Source organism: Salvelinus fontinalis, chromosome 33 (assembly GCF_029448725.1).
Source record: "Salvelinus fontinalis isolate EN_2023a chromosome 33, ASM2944872v1, whole genome shotgun sequence".
Classification (NCBI taxonomy): domain Eukaryota; kingdom Metazoa; phylum Chordata; class Actinopteri; order Salmoniformes; family Salmonidae; genus Salvelinus; species Salvelinus fontinalis.
Genome location: NC_074697.1, coordinates 50752524 through 50767100, shown reverse-complemented (window position 1 = coordinate 50767100; position 14577 = coordinate 50752524). Strand labels below are relative to the sequence as shown.

At 43.7% G+C, this 14577-nt stretch overlaps 1 protein-coding gene across 4 annotated transcripts in view; it reads left to right on the top strand.

Annotated features, from left to right (window-relative positions):
* Positions 1–779: 779 nt before the first annotated feature.
* The window catches only part of LOC129832492 (endothelin-converting enzyme 2-like), a 63868-nt gene continuing 50070 nt past the window's right edge, over positions 780–14577 (top strand). For 2 of the 4 annotated variants that reach the window (XM_055896604.1, XM_055896605.1), the window contains exons 1-2: positions 780–904; positions 1014–1161. In XM_055896604.1, the coding sequence (XP_055752579.1) occupies positions 1129–1161 (33 nt within the window). In that variant the 5' untranslated portion in view covers positions 780–904; positions 1014–1128. Of the gene's footprint in view, positions 905–1013; positions 1162–10073; positions 10653–13013; positions 13066–14577 lie in introns of those variants that run through there. The other 2 variants (XM_055896606.1, XM_055896603.1) reach the window with 2 other exon arrangements.

The window sequence follows — 14577 nt, the reverse complement described above, 5'->3', positions numbered from 1 at the left end:
GCGTGCTGGTCTGAAGCCAGACGATGCATCTTTGTTTAGGTTTGTAGCCATTGCAGCACTCTTCAATTACTGGCCAGCCACTTACAATATTTGACTGATGCAGTGTATAAATGCTAAAATGTGGGACAGACAGACACACACACGCAAGTTAACAATTGAACATGCACACACACACACACATACACACAAGTTAACAATCGAACATGCACACACACACGCGCGCAAGTTAACAATCGAACATGCACACACACACACACACGCGCAAGTTAATATTCGAACATACACACACACATGAATGAACGCACATACACCTCTGATATATTGTAGCCTACACTCGTCGTAGATGTGCAAGTAGGCCTACTTGAGCCACAGAAAAATGTATATTTTACTACAGGATGTGTAATCAGGTGCATTTCTGTAATTATTTAAAATATTAGGGTGAAGTGAGTATTTCTTATCTTGGCACACAGCTGTTGCCCTTCCACGTGTAGCCTATCTCACCGCAATTCTCTTTCCTAGAATTACCCCTCAGCACCTCAACCCGATGCCTAGCCTACAATAAATGTTTTTGTCTTGGCAACGGAAGGCATGTGTGTGTGTAAGAGCGATTTAATGTTTTTCACTTTTGTTTATCTATTTCACTTGCTTTGACAATGTAAACATATGTTTCCCATGCCAGTTAAGCTCTTAAATGTGAACGTAATCGAGAGAGCGCAAGAGAGAGGAAGGGGTAGAAGGAGGGAGGGCGGGCGGGGTGTAGTCTGCAGGGTGATTGCGATCTTCCTTCTCGTTCATCCCCGGGTTAGCCGACTGCAGGCGTGAAAGGGCTTTTTCTCCCAACGATGGAACATTTTGCTGTAGGCCTACTCTGCTTGCTTTCGAGAGGCACTAGCTCTGGCATTAGGTAATGTTATGCTCTGGCGGGCACAGTCCATTGCGGTCCTAGAGCAACACGGATAGATATGTGTGAGAAAGGTTTAGTATATGTCCTTTTGTTGTTTGTTGTTCCGCAGGATTTGAGCGAGCGGGAGAGAGATGGCTACGCGACCCAGCCACTGGAATCGTCAACAGCAGTGGTAGAGAGTCTGTCGCGCTCGCCCCGCCGTCGATGTTGCTGTCTGTTGCACGATGAGCGTAGCTCTGCAAGATTTGCGGAACAACGTAAGTCTGGTAATGATCATGTTTGACCATCTTCTCAAACGTGATGTTGCTCTTCTCATAATGTAGTAGGAGAGAGAGCGCCGCGAACTCGCGTACTGTACGTGATCGAAACCCATTGCAATCAATCAATCCCCATATTTATTTTATCGGGTTTCTTACAGCGAAAACTATTTCGCAGTCATGATTCGAATATGCCTTGTTTATATTCTGCACGTGTTGTAGGCTACGCGGACAATAATGCTCGAGCAGATTCCCCAGGTAGGCTTTGGGTCCTCCTCATATCCATCATATAAAATACCGTGTTCGGTGCTCACTGCACATGATGGAATGAGTGCGCTTGCTCTTTCCATACAAACGTCGGTATTTTTTCATAACTTATCAACATGGTTTCATAAGAGAAGGTGCAGCCTCGGACACTCATGCTTTTCCCCCAGCATAGGACTACATGTTATTACATGTAATAATGTGATTGAATATATTTGAAGTTGTTAGGGAGACATTGCTTAGTCCAAGGCCCATGGGCTGACACTACCAGTAAATAGTCAAAGAAAGGTTGAGGTTTTATTCCGTGTCATTTTGGTGTGGGGCCCTAGGCTTGATCAAACATTGATGGTGTCTGCTACCTCTGGCTACTTTATTTAGCCTAGATGAATTGTATTGTGGGCTATTGTAACAGAGGGGTTTCAGAACCACACTTGCATGGGCTTCAGTTCTGCAGGCTCACACAGTTGTGGAGCTTAGGAGACCCTCGGTCTGAACCTCAGTCGGGTTGCACTAGCTTATAACTAACCTAGGCCTGACTTGTTTATTTTGAACTTCACCATTTTGCTTTTTCATTTGCGCTTGGTTTTGAATATAATGTATAGCCTTTTTGTCCCGCTACTGGGTCTTTCTTCAGGTCTTGTATTTTGTTGACTGGGTGTGCCTTGCCCAGACACTGTTGCCTATGTAGGAATAAGGACATGATATGGAACTAGAGTAAAGCCATGTAGGCCATCATTGTACATAATAATTTGTTCTTAGCTGACTTGCCTAGTTTAATAGAGGTTAAATAAATCAAATGTACTCCACCATGACAACCAATACACAGCTGTTGACCGGTAACACAGGATAGGTTATGTAGAGATTCCAGTCTGACAGGCTGTACCTGTTGTTGGGGATGTTGCATTGTGTCGTCACCGAAATATTATCGATGTAAAAATGCAAAAAAAATGAGCATCTGTTCAGTATTGAAACAGTATTATGATAACAGAGTGAGATGTGAAATGTGTGTTGTGATCCAACAGATAAGGCTATCGAGGTAAAATATGGGCTGGATAGGGCATGTGTGTGTGTGTCTGTTAACCATCAAACTGAGAACAGGTAAAGTAGGCCTACTGTATGGGCTCGGTATGGAGGCATATGGCTCTTTTATAGGCCTGTCTGTAATGTAGGCCTAAGGAGCTGGAAGAGCGGTCCCCGACCACTGTCCAATATGCCTTGAATCAATTAGTAGCCTGTAGTCCCCAGGGGGCATTTCTGAATATCTTCATTATCTCTTCGAATGAACATCATTAATAACACAATCTGAGCACCGGGTCACAGTCGAGCAGGCTGTCACCCGCTAGACACACCGTGCACTAACTCAAAATTAGCTGAAAAAACTGTTACGTGGCCTCTACTGTTCCCAGTACCCGTGTTACGAAGACCAATGGTATTTACACTGTCTCAAAGGGCTGATCTTATCACCCTGTAGAATATAGGACATCAAAGCACCTCGGGTCTGTCCCGCATAGTAACATGCAGAGACATGCACACGTGTGTGTGTGTACGTCATGGTATGCTTACTCGCACAGGAGTGAGTAACGTACGTTTACGTACACTGAACAAAAATATAAACACAACATATAAAGTGTTTCATGGGCTGAAATAAAAGATCCCAGAAGTTTTCCATGTGCACAGAGAGCTTGTTTCTCTAAAACAATGTGCACAAATTTGTTTACATCCTTGTTCGTGAGCATTTCCCCTTTGCCAAGATAAATGCATCCACCTGACCGGCGTGTCATATCAATTAGCTGATTAAACGGCATGATCATTACAGAGGTGCACCTTGTGCTGTGGACAATAAAAGGCCGCCCATAATGTTTAGTTTTGTCAGACAACGCAATGCCACAGATGTCTCAACTTTTGAGGGAGCGTGCAATCGGCATGCTGACTGCAGGAATGTCCTCCAGAGCTGTTGCCAGAGAATTGAATGTTCATTTCTCTCCCGTAAATTAGCTCCAACGTTGTTTTAGAGAATTTGGCAGTACGTCCAACCGGCCTCACAACCACAGACCACTTGTAACCACTCCAGCCCAGGACCTCCACATCCGGCTGCTTCACCTGCGGGATTGTCTGAGACCAGCCACCCAGACAGCTGATGAGACTGTCTCAGGGAAGCTCATCTGCGTCCTCACAAGGGTGTGTCGTAACCAACTTCAGTGGGCAAATGCTCACCTTCGATGGCCACTGGTAGGCTGGAGAAGTGTGCTCTTTGCGGAAGAATTTCGGTTTTAGCTGTACTGGACAGATGGGAGACCGCGTGTATGCCGTCGTGTGGGTGAGCGGTTTGCTGATATCAATGTTGTGAACAGAGTGCCCCATGGTGGCGGTGGGGTTATGGTATGGGCAGGCATAAGCTAAGGACAATGACCGCAATTGCATTTTATTGATGGCAATTTGAATGCACAGAGATACCGTGACGAGATCCTGAAGCCCGTTGTAGTGCCGTTCATCCGCCGCCATCACCTCATGTTTCAGCATGATAATGCACTGCCCCATGTTGTAAGGATCTGTACCCAATTCCTGGAAGCTGAACATGTCCCAACTCTTCCATGGCCTGCATTCTCACCAGGCATTGAGCATGTTTGGGATGCTCTGGATCGACGTGTACAATAGTGTGTTCCAGTTCCCGCCAATGCCCAGCAGTTTCGCACAGCCGTTGAAGAGGTGAGGACAACATTCCACAGCCCACAATCAACAGCCTTATCAACTCTATGTCAAGAATATGTGTCTCGCTGCATGAGGCAAATGGTGGTCACACCAGATACTGACTGGTTTTCTGATCCACGCCCCTACCTTTTTTGTTAACGTATTTGTGACCAACAGATGCATATCTGTATTTCCAGTCATGTGAAATCCCTAGACTAGGTCCTAATTTATTTATTTAAATTGACTGATTTCTTTATGAACTGTAACTCAGTGAATTCTTTGAAATTGTTGCATGTTGCATTTATATAACTCATTATAAGGCTTATGATAATAATATCTCTGTCTAGCAAATTTTCAACTGATTTAATTCAGGATCATTATGAGATGATGCTATACTATACATGCTTACAATGTGGTGGAAATGCACCTCAAAAAGCATTAAAGGGGACAGTCCAAGATTCGAAAAGTAACAAAGCCGTCACCCTATCACTTGTTTTGTTAAACAGCTGAGGGGGGCTGGAGAAATGTTAGCACTCTGAAATTCATAGACAGATGTATAGATGCAAGGACTGACCATCCCTGTCATGAGATCAAAATTATAGTTTTTTTTTTACCTTGTTTTTGAAGCATACATTGTCATACGTCTCTGTGTGGCCTCAGCCTCAAATAAAGTATTAGCATTTGCTTCGCTGTGGCCAGTTGAGGGCGTGTTGGGAAAGGCCAAGACTGAGTGATGGCTGGAGAAGGAGGCCCTTGAGTGACCTGAACCCGGGGTTTATCAGGGCTGGGCATCCTGTGTGTGCGTGTGTGTACTGCCTTAGGGCGGTGGGGTGAGCTCCTTCCTGTCTGAAGCGAGACTCTCCATCTGTCCTGGCTCCATCGGTAGGGCTGGGGAGGTCATTGGTCTTGTCCTAAATAGCACCCTATTTCCTACAAAGGGCTGGCCAAACGTAGTGCACTATCTAGAGAAAAGGGTGCCATAATTTGAGATTTTACAAAATAAATGTAATAACCCTATGCAGGCTCATCATCAAGACTTGCAAAACACTCCCCATTTGTCGTTGACTGTCATCCACTTAAGCATGAATCCTAAAGTGGGTTCGGGACTGTTTTCTTTTCCTTTGTTTACTGCTTTTTATTTACATTCTCTCTGACATATTTTAAGTCCTCTTCCTTCTACTTCCCTCTCTTCCTCCGTAACATCTCTCCTGGCAAATCTTACTCCTTTCTTGTCATCTTGCAACATGTCTATCTGTCTCTTTGTGTTTTTCCTGATCTGGTTGTTTAACATTCTGCCAACTCTGCACTGTAGCACCTGGGATGGACAAGAGAGGAGGGGTGAATAGGCATGAGGGGGTATGAGCAGGGCCCAAAGTTTGATATTGACCACATGACCTGACCAGAAACAACTCTGGGCCTCAGTTATACACTATAACCTTAGGCCCCTGTAAGGTCACATGCTCATGGAAAACTCAGGGCCCCATAGAAATGAGGTTAAGAAGTCAATTTTTTGTGGCCTGCGGTTTGTCTAGGCTAGTGGATAACACCATCGCCTTTTAGCACTTATCTGCTGGTCTGCATTTGATGGAATCTTCATCCCACCACAGCTTTGTCTCACAAATGTCTCCTCACTTCTTTGTCTATCTACACTATCCTGCCTGTGCAATATAATACCTAAGACATACCTAGAGGGAATTCCACTTTTCGCCTATGTGTGTTTTCAACCAAAATGTATTGTACATGCTACTAAGTATTTAATGTAAGTATATGTTCATACACTACCGTTCAAAAGTTTGGAGTCACCTAGAAATATCCTTGTTTTTAAAAGAAAATCTCTTTTTTTGTCCATTAAAATTACATCAAATTTATCAGAAATACATTATAGACATTGTTAATCTTGAAAATGACAATTATAGTTGGAAACGGATGATTTTTAATGGAATATCTACATAGAGGCCCATTATCAGCAACCATCACTCCTGTGTTCCAATGGCACGTTGTGTTAGCTAATCCAAGTTTATCAGTTTAAAAGGCTAATTGAGCATTAGAAAACCCTTTTGGAATTATGTTAGCACAGCTGAAAACTGTTGTTTTGATTGAAGAAGCAATAAAACTGGCCTTTTAGACTAGTTGAGTATCTGGAGCTTCAGCATTGCTGGCCTTCTAGGCAGAGTTGCAAAGAAAAGGCCATATCTCAGACTGGCCAATAAAAATAAAAGATTATAAGATGGGCAAAAGAACACAGACACTGGACAGAGGAACTCTGTCAAGAAGGCCAGCATCCCGGAGTCGCCTCTTCACTGTTGACGTTGAGACTGGTGTTTTGTGGGTACTATTTAATGAAGCTGCCAGTTGAGGACTTGTGAGGCTTCTGTTTCTCAAACTAGACACTAATGTACCTGTCCTCTTGCTCAGTTGTGCACCAGGGCCTCCCACTCCTCTTTCTATTCTGGTTAGAGCCAGTTTGAGCTGTATTTCTGATCATTTTGATGTTATTTTAATGGACAAAAAATGTGCTTTTCTTTAAAAAACAAGGACATTTCTAAGTGACCCCAAACTTTTGAACGGTGGTGTATATACAAAAGTATACCCCTTCAAATGAGTGGATTCGGCTATTTCAGCTATACCAGTTGCTGACAGGTGTATAACATCAAGCACACAGCCATGCAATCTCCATAGACAAACACTGGTAGGAGAATGGCCTTACTGAAGAGCTCAGTGACTTTCAATGTGGCACCGTCATACGATGCCACCTTTCATACAAGTCAGTTAATCAAATTTCTGCCCTGCTAGAGCTGTCCCGGTCAACTAAGTGCTGTTATTGTGAAGTGGAAATGTCTAGGAGCAACAATGGCTCAGCCGCAAAGTGGCAGGCCACACAAGCTCACAGAATGGGACCGCCGAGTGCTGAAGCGCAAAATTGTCTGTCATCAATTGCAACACTCACTACTGAGTTCCAAACTATCTCTGGAATCAACGTCAGCATAATAACTGTTCGTCGGGAGCTTCATGAAATGGGTTTCCATGGATGGATGAGCAGCTAAGATCACCATGCGCAATGTCAAGCATTGGCTGGTGTCACGCCCTGGCCTTAGTTATCTTTGTTTTCTTTATTATTTTAGTTAGGTCAGGGTGTGACATGGGGAATGTATGTGTTTTTGTAGTGTCTAGGGGTGTTGTATGTGTATGGGGCAGTGTCTAGTGTAGTTGTCTATGGTTGCCTGAAGGGTTCTCAATCAGAGACAGCTGTCATTCATTTTCTCTGATTGGGAGCCATATTTAAGGCAGCCATAGGCATTAGGTTAATGTGGGTAATTGTCTATGTTGTACGTTTGATGCTTGTGTATGCACTTATGTCATTAGCTTCACGGTTGTTGTTTAGTTCGTGGTTCATCTTCGTCTAATAAAAGAAGATGTATTTTTCTCACGCTGCGCCTTGGTCCACTCTCTCACCTCAAGACGACCGTGACAGCTGGAGTGGTGTAAAGCTCGCCGCCATTCGACTCTGGAGAAGTGGAAACACTTTCTCTGGAGTGATGAATCATGCTTCACCATCTGGCAGTCTGACGGACGAATCTGGGTTTGGCGGATGCCAAGAGAACCCTACCTGTCCAATGCATAATACCAACTAAAGTTTGGTGGAATGGAACAATGATCTGGGGCTGTTTTTCATGGTTCCGGCCAGGCCCCTTAGTTCCAGTGAAGGGAAATCTTAATGCTACAACATACAATGATGTTCTAGATTATTCTGTGCTTCCAATTATATGGAAACAGTTTGGGGAAGGCCCTTTCCTGTTGACAAAGCATGACAATGCCCCCGTGCACAAAGCGAGGTCCATACAGAAATGGTTTGTCGATATAGATATGGAAGAACTTGACTGGCCTGCACAGAGCCCTGACCTCCACCCCATCAAACACCTTTTGGATGAATTGGAATGCCGACTGCGAGCCAGGCCTAATCTCCCATTATCAGTGCCCGACCTCACTGATGCTCTTGTGGCTGAATGGAAGCACGTTCTCGCAGCAATGTTCCAACATCTAGTGGAAAACCTTCCCAGAAGAGTGGAAGCTGTTATTGCAGCAAAGGGTGGAACAACTCCATATTGATGCCCATGATTTTGGAATGAGATGTTCAACGAGCAGGTGTCCACATACTTTTGGTCATGTAGTGTATCTGCGTAGTTCCCTTGAAATCTTGTAGACTTGCGGACTATGTACAGTGTGTTTGCACAAGACACTTGGAGAATTGAACACGGTTATTGCACTCACACAGTGGTGGAAAAATTACTCAAATGTCATACTTGAGTAAAATGAAATGCTATACATCATAATGAGTAAAAGTAAAGATACCTTAACAGAAAATGACTCACGTAAAAGTCACCCAGTAAAATACTATTTGAGTAAAAATCTTAAAGTATCTGGTTTTAAATGTACTTAAATACAGTGGTGGAAAAAGTGAGTTGAGTAAAATTAAATGCTATACATCAAATTCCTTATATTAAGCAAACCAGACAGCACCATTTTTTTATTTCATATGTTTTACGGACAGACGGGCACCCTCCAACACTCAGACATAATTTGCAAACACAGTACCCCCCCCCCCCCCCACCAAAACTACTTAAGTAGTATTTTTATGAAGTACTTTACACCACTGTAAAGGGGCACGAGGGCCACATGTCCTATTAAAGGGGCCAAACAATGGGGGAAATCCTTGAAATTTCCTGAATATTCTTCTGATGTCCTCCCCTTTCTGTCTTTTTTTTGCTCTTTCCTCCAGCCTTCTCTCCTTCCTCCCTGTCATCTTCCCTCCTTCCTCTCTGTAGAGGATAGAGAGAGAAGAGAAAGAGGAGTAACCTTGATGCCTAGATCAGTGACGTCATTCTCTCTCCATTGGGAGGACTCTACTGTCTCCCTCCCTCTCTTAAACTCTCTCACTCTGCTGTTCTCTTTAATTGATGACGCACTGAAGGGGACGCGTAGGGGTCAGGGGAGGAGAGAAACAGGAGAGAGAGATTAACAGAGAGAGCGTGTATTTTCTTCAGTGTACACACACTAACAAACAGAGGAATGACTCTAATCGGTAATGTGTGTTTGTTGGACTGAGACGGAAAGAGGGAAATGTGTACGTGTGTTTGTTTGAGCTTGTGTCTCTGTGTGGGCATGCGTGCACATACAACATTCGTCAGCCTTTTACAGATGCCCATCAATTAAAGCGTGATACGCTTAGTGTTTCAACAATACTGGACTAGTGTTGCTTATGTAGGATTTACATAAGAGTTGTGGCAGCCTCCCTGGTTTTGTTTGTTGTGCTTGTTCATTTAAAGCGCTCGTAGTGTGCTCAAGTGGCTAGCTTAATTAGGGCAGCATTTTGTTGTCAGAAGAGAAGAGAATATCCTTTCTGTGTGTGAACAACAGCAACAGTCATGCAGGCTCTGGCTAAAAGTAGTGCCCTATATAGGGAATAGCGTTCCATTTGGAATGCAAACTCTCTGTGGTGGATGACTGCACCTGGGAGGGGAGGGGGCGGAGGACGCCCTCTATGGGTAGAGGTGTGGAAATGCAAGATGACTGGCCACTGAACAGATGAATGGCTTGGCACACTCTTAGAAAAAAGGGTTCCTAAAGGGTTCTTTGGCTGTTCACATAGGAAAACCCTTTTTGGTTCCAGGCATATCCCTTTTGGGTTCCATGTAGAACCAAAGAAAAGGGCTCTACATGGAACCAAAAAGGGTTTTCCTATGTGGACAGCCGAAGAACCCTTTTAGGTTCTGGATAGCACTGTTTTTTTATAAGAGTGTTTCGCTCCATGAATGAATGGGTGTGTTATTATTGTCAGTACAGATACCAAATCTAGGTTTAATATGCTCCTCAATTTGTAAAATGATTGCAAGAACAGGAAAACACTGTGACGAAAATATGAAATAGCCTTTCTCTTGCCAGTCCTGTATGTGTCTGTCTTTTGCTCTCTCTCTACCTGTCTGTCTCTCTCACTCTTGGAACTTTCTGTAATTTTTTAAATAATAATGCACACAGAAGCAAGCTTTCCAAAGAAAATGGACCCCCTCCCTTTCCCATCTATAGGCTAAAATGACCCATCTTTCTCTGCTTTCTCTACTTCACTTCTCTATCTCATCGTCAATGCTTGTTCTGTGTAATTCCCCTTTTCTTACGCTTTTTCCTCTCCTTTTCTAAGAAGTATATCAAAATCAGTTTTACTCATCTCACACTGTCAATCCCTATCCTTTCTTTGTTTGTCCTCCCCACCCCCACCTCCTTAGCAGAATCCCGCCTCTCTTCCTTCACTTTCTCCCTCTGTTTTTCATTCGCTCTGTCTCGCTCTTGCTGTCTGTCTGCTTTCTCTTACTCTGTAACTCGCCCTCTTTCACTCCCACTGTCTTCCTCCGACCCTCCCTCACTCTTCAATTGCTTTGTGCTCAGTGTTTATAGTCATTCACTAACTCTGCATAGAGAAGGAGAGAGTGAGAGAGGGAGACAGAGAGAACAAGTGTAAGGACTAACTCTTGAATACTTTATTAAAGGTAAGTAAAGCGGAAATGTTCTCATTTATCCCTCCATCTCTCTCTTTTTCTTTCTTTTTCTCTCTCCTTCTATCTCCCTACTTCTTTCGTATGATCGTTCTAACCAGAGAGAATAAGCGTATTGCCCTTAAACCAGCTGTTGACAGCTATGCTGCGCCGTGCCGGGGTGTGTGTTAGGCTGTTGCTAGGGGCATTAAAAAGTGTGTGTTTGTGTGGGAGGGAGTTGGTGTGACCCTGTGGCTTGGACTCATTTTCAGAGAGAAGAGAGAAAGGTCACGAATTGAAGAAAAGAGGAAAGGGAGATTGCTGAACCCTGACTTCCGTTTCTAAGTCGCTAGTGAGCAGCATTCGGTGTGTGTGTGTGTGTGTGTGTGTGTGTGTGTGTGTAAGCAGCGCTCTGCCCTCCAGTCCAGCACACAGTGGGCTGATAGATAAAGGGGTTTGAAAAGGTACAGGACATGGAACCTCACGCACGCACGTGCACACACACACACACACACACACACATACATATATGCACATCCACACAGAAACGCACACTACCATTTGAGGGTCCAGTGTGAGTGTCTGTGAAGGTCAAACACTAAAGTGGTGAGAGGGACAGGGAGTGTGTTAGCTCTGAGATGTAAGCAAAGAGAGGAACATTATTTACTTACTGCTTCTAAGGACAAAATCGGCCCACAGCTGGCGGCACTCATTAGTGTGTGATGTGTATATATATTTATGTTAAGAGTTCCTCTTTTGTGCTGCTTTGTTCCTGTCTGATGTCTTTGCCGTTCTCACCGTTGACTTTAAACGTCATTTTTTTTAGACAAGCTGAAAGAGGCATTTTTGGCACGTTGTCATATAATGTGGGTTGTTACAGATCCTAAATCAGAAGTCAAAGGTCAGTTTCCTGACAGTGTTTCTAATTCAATGGCCCTGCCTGTTTCCTCTAGGTACAGATCAGCAACCGTTCAGATGTTCCCAGGGTGCAGTGTGTGTTTGGTTTGTTATCTCACTGTAGCAGAGGCTAGTGTGTGTGTGTGTTTTCCTATACTTGTGGAGACCAGAAGGCACCACAAGAAAAGTAAAAAAATACAAATTGGACCAGCTGGGGACATTTTGTTAGTCCCCACAAGGTCAAATGATATTTCGTAGGATTAAGGTTAGAATTACAGTACCAGTCAAAAGTTTGGACACACCTACTCATTGGGCTCCCGAGTGGCGCAGTGGTCTAAGGCACTGCATCTCAGTGCTTGAGACGTCACTACAGAAACCCTGGTTCGATTCTAGGCTGTATCACAACCGGCCGTGATTGGGAGTCCCATAGGGCGGCACACGATTGGCCCAGCGTCAACTGGGTTTGGCTGGTGTAGGCTGTCATTGTAAATAAGAATTTGTTCTTAACTGACTTGCCTAGTTAAATAAAGGTTACAAAAAATAAAATTGTAAAGACGTCAAAACTATGAAATAACACATGGAATACTGTAGTAACAAAAATGTGTTAAACATAAAAATATATGTGAAATTCTTCAAAGTAGCCAACCTTTGTCTTGATGACAGCTTTGCACACTCTTAGCATTCTCTAAACCAGTTTCATTCATCGGGAATGCATTCCAACTAACAGGTGTGCCTTGTTAAAAGTACATTTGTGGAATTTCTTTCCTTCTTAATGCGTTTCAGCCAATCAATTGTGTTGTGACAAGGTAAGGGTGTTATACAGAAGATGGGTATTTTACCAAATAGGACTAAGTCCATATTATGGCAAGGTCAGCTCGAATAAGTAAGTGCAGTCGCAAGACCATCAAGTGCAATGTTGGAACTGGCTCTCATGAGGACCGCCACAGGAAAGGAAGACCCGGAGTTACTTCTGCTGCATAGGATAAGTTAGTTACCAGCCTCAGAAATTGCAGCCCAAATAAATGCTTCACAGAGTTCAAGTAACAGACACATCTTAACATCAACTGTTCAGAGAAGACTGAGTGAATCGGGCCTTCATGGTCGAATTGCTGCAAATAAACCACTACTAAAGGACACCAATAAGAAGAAGAGACTCGCTTGGCAAAGGAACACGAGCAACGGACATTAGACCAGTGGAAATCTGTCCTTTTGGTCTGATGAGTCCTAACTTGAGAATTTTGGTTCCAACTGCGTGTCTTTGTGAGACAAGTAGGTGAACGGATGATCTCCGCATGTGTGGTTTCCATCATGAAGCATGGAGGAGGAGGTGTAATTGTGTGGGTGTGCTTTGCTGGTGACACTGTCAGTGATTTATTTATTCAGGGCACACTTAACCAGCATGGCTACCACAGCATTCTGCAGGGATACGCCATCCCATCTGGTTTGGACTTAGTTCCACTATCATTTGTTTTTCAACAGGACAATGACCCAACACACCTCCGGGCTGTGTAAGGACTATTTGACGAAGCAGGTGAGTGATGGAGTGCTGCATCAGATGACCTGGCCTCCACAATCATATACTCCTCTGTAAACTGGTCATCTCTGTATACTCGTCGCAAGACCCACTGGTCGATGTGTATTTATAAAACCCTCTTAGGCCTCCCTCCCCCCTATCTGAGATATCTACTGCAGCCCTCATCCTCCACATACAACCCCCTGTTCTGCCAGTCACATTCTGTTAAAGGTCCCCAAAGCGCACACACCCCTGGGTCGCTCGTCTTTTCAGTCCGCTGCAGCTAGCGACTGAAACGAGCTGCAACAAACACTCAAACTGGACAGTTTTATCTCAATCTCTTCATTCAAAGACTCAATCATGGACACTCTTACTAACAGTTGTGGCTGCTTTGCGTGATGTATTAATGTCTCTACCTTTTATTTATTTTTTATTTAACCTTTATTTAACTAGGCAAGTCAGTTAAGAACAAATTCTTATTTACATTAACGGCCCAACCCGGACGACGCTGGGCCAATTGTGCGCCACCCTATGGGATTCCCAATCACGGCTGGATGCCCTTTGTGATTGCCCTTTGTGCTGTTGTCTGTGCCCAACAATGTTTGTACTATGTTTTGTGCTGCTACCATGTTGTGTTGCTACCATACTGTGTTGTCATGTGTTGCTGCCTTGCTAAGTTGTTGTCTTATGTCTCTATGTAGTGTTGTGTTGTCTCTCTTGTCATGATGTGTGTGTTGTCCTATATTTGTATATATTTTTTTTATCCAAGCCCCTGTCCCCGCAAGGAGGCCTTTTGGTAGGCCATCATTGTAAATAAGAATGTGTTCTTAACTGACATGCCTAATGAAATTAAATATAAAATAATATAAATTACCCGACCTCAACCCTATTGAAATGGTTTGGATTGAGTTGGACCGCAGAGTGAAGGAAAAGCAGTGCTCAGCATATGTGGGAACTCCTTCAAGATTATTGGAAAAGCATTCCAGGTGAAGCTGGTTGAGAGAATGCCAAGAGTGTGCAAAGCTGTCAATGCAAATTTTGCTACTTTGAAGAATCTAAAATCTAAAATATATTTTGATTTGTTTAACACTTTTTTGGTCACTACATGATTCCATATGTATTATTTCAGAGTTGTCTTCACTACTATTAGGATGTCTTCACTATTATTCGACATAGTAGAAAAACCCTTGAATTGGTAGCTGTGTCCACACTTTTGACTGGTACTGTAGGGTTAGGGTTAGGAGCTTGGGTTAAGGTTAGGTTTTCATTTTAACGTTAAGGTTAGGGCAAGGGTACGGGTTAGGGTTATGGAAAAATAGGATTTTGAATTGTGTGTCCCCACAAGGTTAGTTGGTCAAGACTTTGTGTGTGTGTGCATGCGCTGTGACCCCAGAGACCTAGGGTTGCATCCTAAATGACTACCTATTAGTGCGTGCTCTGGTCAAAAGTAGTGTACTATGTAGGGAATAGGGTGCCATTTGGGACTCATTCCCGGTCTCTGGTGATTAAGGAAGATCACATGACCTCTGA